Genomic DNA, 2,324 nt, shown 5'->3' on the forward strand with positions numbered 1-2,324 from the left:
TAGATAGCACCTCCCAATCCCACGACTATTACCATCTAGGACAAGAGCAGGAGATACCTGGGAATACATCCACCTGGAGGTTCCTCTCCAAGTCACTCACCATACTGACTTGGAAATATATTTCCGAGAATTCCAAGATTCACCTGAGGAAGGAGCAGCGCTCCGAAAGCTAGTGACATCGAAACAAACTTGTTGGACTTTAACCTGGTGTTGTAAGACTTCGTACTGTGCTCACCCCAGTCCAATGCCGGCATCTCCACATCATGGAAATATATTGTCATTCCTTCACCATCATAGAAACCGTACAGTACAGGAGGCCATTCAGCCCATCGAGACTGCACCAACCTTCCGAAAAAGCACCCTACTCAGGCCCAATCCTCCACTCTATCCCCATAACCCCACCCAACATTTGGGCACTAAGGGCAATTTATCATGGCCAATCCACCTAAGCTGCACATCTTTGGACTGCGGGAGGAAACCGGAGCACCCGGAGGAAACCCACGCACACACGGGAAGAACGTGCAAACTCCACAGACAGTAACCCGAGGTCAGAATCGAACCCAAGTCCTTGGTGCTGCGAGGCAACAGTGCTAACCACTGTGCCGCTATTGCGGGGTGAAAATCCTGGCACTCCCTCCCTAACTGGGTGTAACCTATACCTCAGGCACTGCAGCGGTTTAAAAAGGCAGCTCACCACCACCTTCTGAAGGGAAACTAGGGATGGGCAATAAATGCTGGACCAGTCAGCGAAGCCCATATTCTGTAAAGGAACAAAAAATCATTCCCAGTCTCGTCATGGAAGACTCAATAATACAATATCCACTTATACTCTAAGGTAAACACTGTCGGATTGTCAAAGGATCAAACTGGATTGTTATGTTAATAAACCTATGCAAATTTGCTGAACGGTTTTTATTGTAAAACATCTGTCAGCTACATATTATTTGCATTAATTAAATTCAATCGAATCAAACTGATTGGGTACAACAGATCTGGAGAGCATCGGGGCGGAGCGAACAGGTCCAAGACTGTTGTGCGCAGTAAAATGTTCTTTCTGTAAAGTGACCTGGTGAGCAGTGCTGATCGCGAGGATGCACAGGGCTCTGCAAGTCTGCATCGCCCATCAGCAGTCCGCCTTAGCAATTCTGCACCAATACCTTCAGGATCAGCGGCACCTTGGTCCAGAACCGCCCAGCCCGGGGCAGACCACGAGGAACAGGTTCAAAGCTGCCTGCAGCACCCGGGAGCCAGCCCCCTCCTCAACAAGCAGCAGGCGGAGAACACTCCTCCAGGTCGCCAGGGAGAGCAAGTTAACCCGTTTGATAGGCTTGACTTCAGAGTTATTGTACCTGGAGCAAAATTCCTTGTCTCAACTGCAAGAACCACACTTTCAGCTGGACTGTAAGGTAAGGTGCAATGATGGTCAGTGAAAACCCCATAACATTTTGGATTTTAAAAAAAAAACAATAATCTTTACTAGAATGAATGCTGCCAGTGCATTTCATTGCACAAGCGGATTTGCATTTGACCAATATTTTCTGTTTGCTCTTTTGTGTCCAGCTCAGCGCGGAGCTCAGAAATCTCTGCAATCGCATGGCAACCAGGGCAGACTGCCTCCAATTGGATGCGGATCTAAAAGCGATCGAGCGATGTTTGATAGACATTGTTCACCAGTTGACGATTTCGTTGTCCTCTACCAGTTCAGAATCACACCCGCACGCCGTTGATGTGCTGAAGAGACTGTCTAACAAGTTCCTGGACGTATGAAGCACAATAAAACAGCTCTGGCTTCTATTCATTTAAGGGCACCACCAGCTTTTGCTACCTTCTTGAACTGCTGCAGTCCATGTTGCAGTTTGGGATACAAGTGCGCAGTTAAGAGTGACGAAACCCATGCAAAGTTATTGTAAATTGTCTATTTTTATCAGAGGATCTTATGCTGACATGAACTGAGATGGTTTGAAAATAAATGCTGTCTTTTCGAGTCTTGAGTTCAAACCTGTCCCCGAACTTGACAAAATCCTGACAACCAGGGCAGGGCATGCCATTGTGGGGAAGCCCTAATGGGGAGGAGGGTTTTCACACCTTGAGAACCCCTTTGAACTCAGCAGATATTGGTGCAGACATTGTTATCCAGTGACTCAGATCAGGCAACCCTGCGTTTGGAAGGTGCTGTTGATTAGATAGTGGGTCACTGCATTATTCGGGCGATTTGGACACCAGGGACATCAGAAGACTCGTCCGGCCACCATTTAAACACTGGCATTTTGCTCCAGTGCTGTTGAAAGAAAATGGCGCGCCCATACATTTGCTTCTGCCTGAGT

At 47.6% G+C, this 2,324-nt stretch overlaps 1 protein-coding gene across 1 annotated transcript; it reads left to right on the forward strand.

The window, feature by feature from the left end:
* Positions 1-1,017: 1,017 nt before the first annotated feature.
* Positions 1,018-1,984, forward strand: dleu7 (deleted in lymphocytic leukemia 7). Its single transcript, XM_072515468.1, has 2 exons — positions 1,018-1,406; positions 1,561-1,984. Exons 1-2 carry the CDS (start codon positions 1,092-1,094, stop codon positions 1,765-1,767), a joined length of 522 nt encoding a protein of 173 aa, XP_072371569.1. The 5' UTR covers positions 1,018-1,091; the 3' UTR covers positions 1,768-1,984.
* The last annotated feature ends 340 nt before the right edge of the window (positions 1,985-2,324 follow it).

Source organism: Scyliorhinus torazame, chromosome 8 (genome assembly GCF_047496885.1).
Source record: "Scyliorhinus torazame isolate Kashiwa2021f chromosome 8, sScyTor2.1, whole genome shotgun sequence".
Lineage (NCBI taxonomy): Eukaryota > Metazoa > Chordata > Chondrichthyes > Carcharhiniformes > Scyliorhinidae > Scyliorhinus > Scyliorhinus torazame.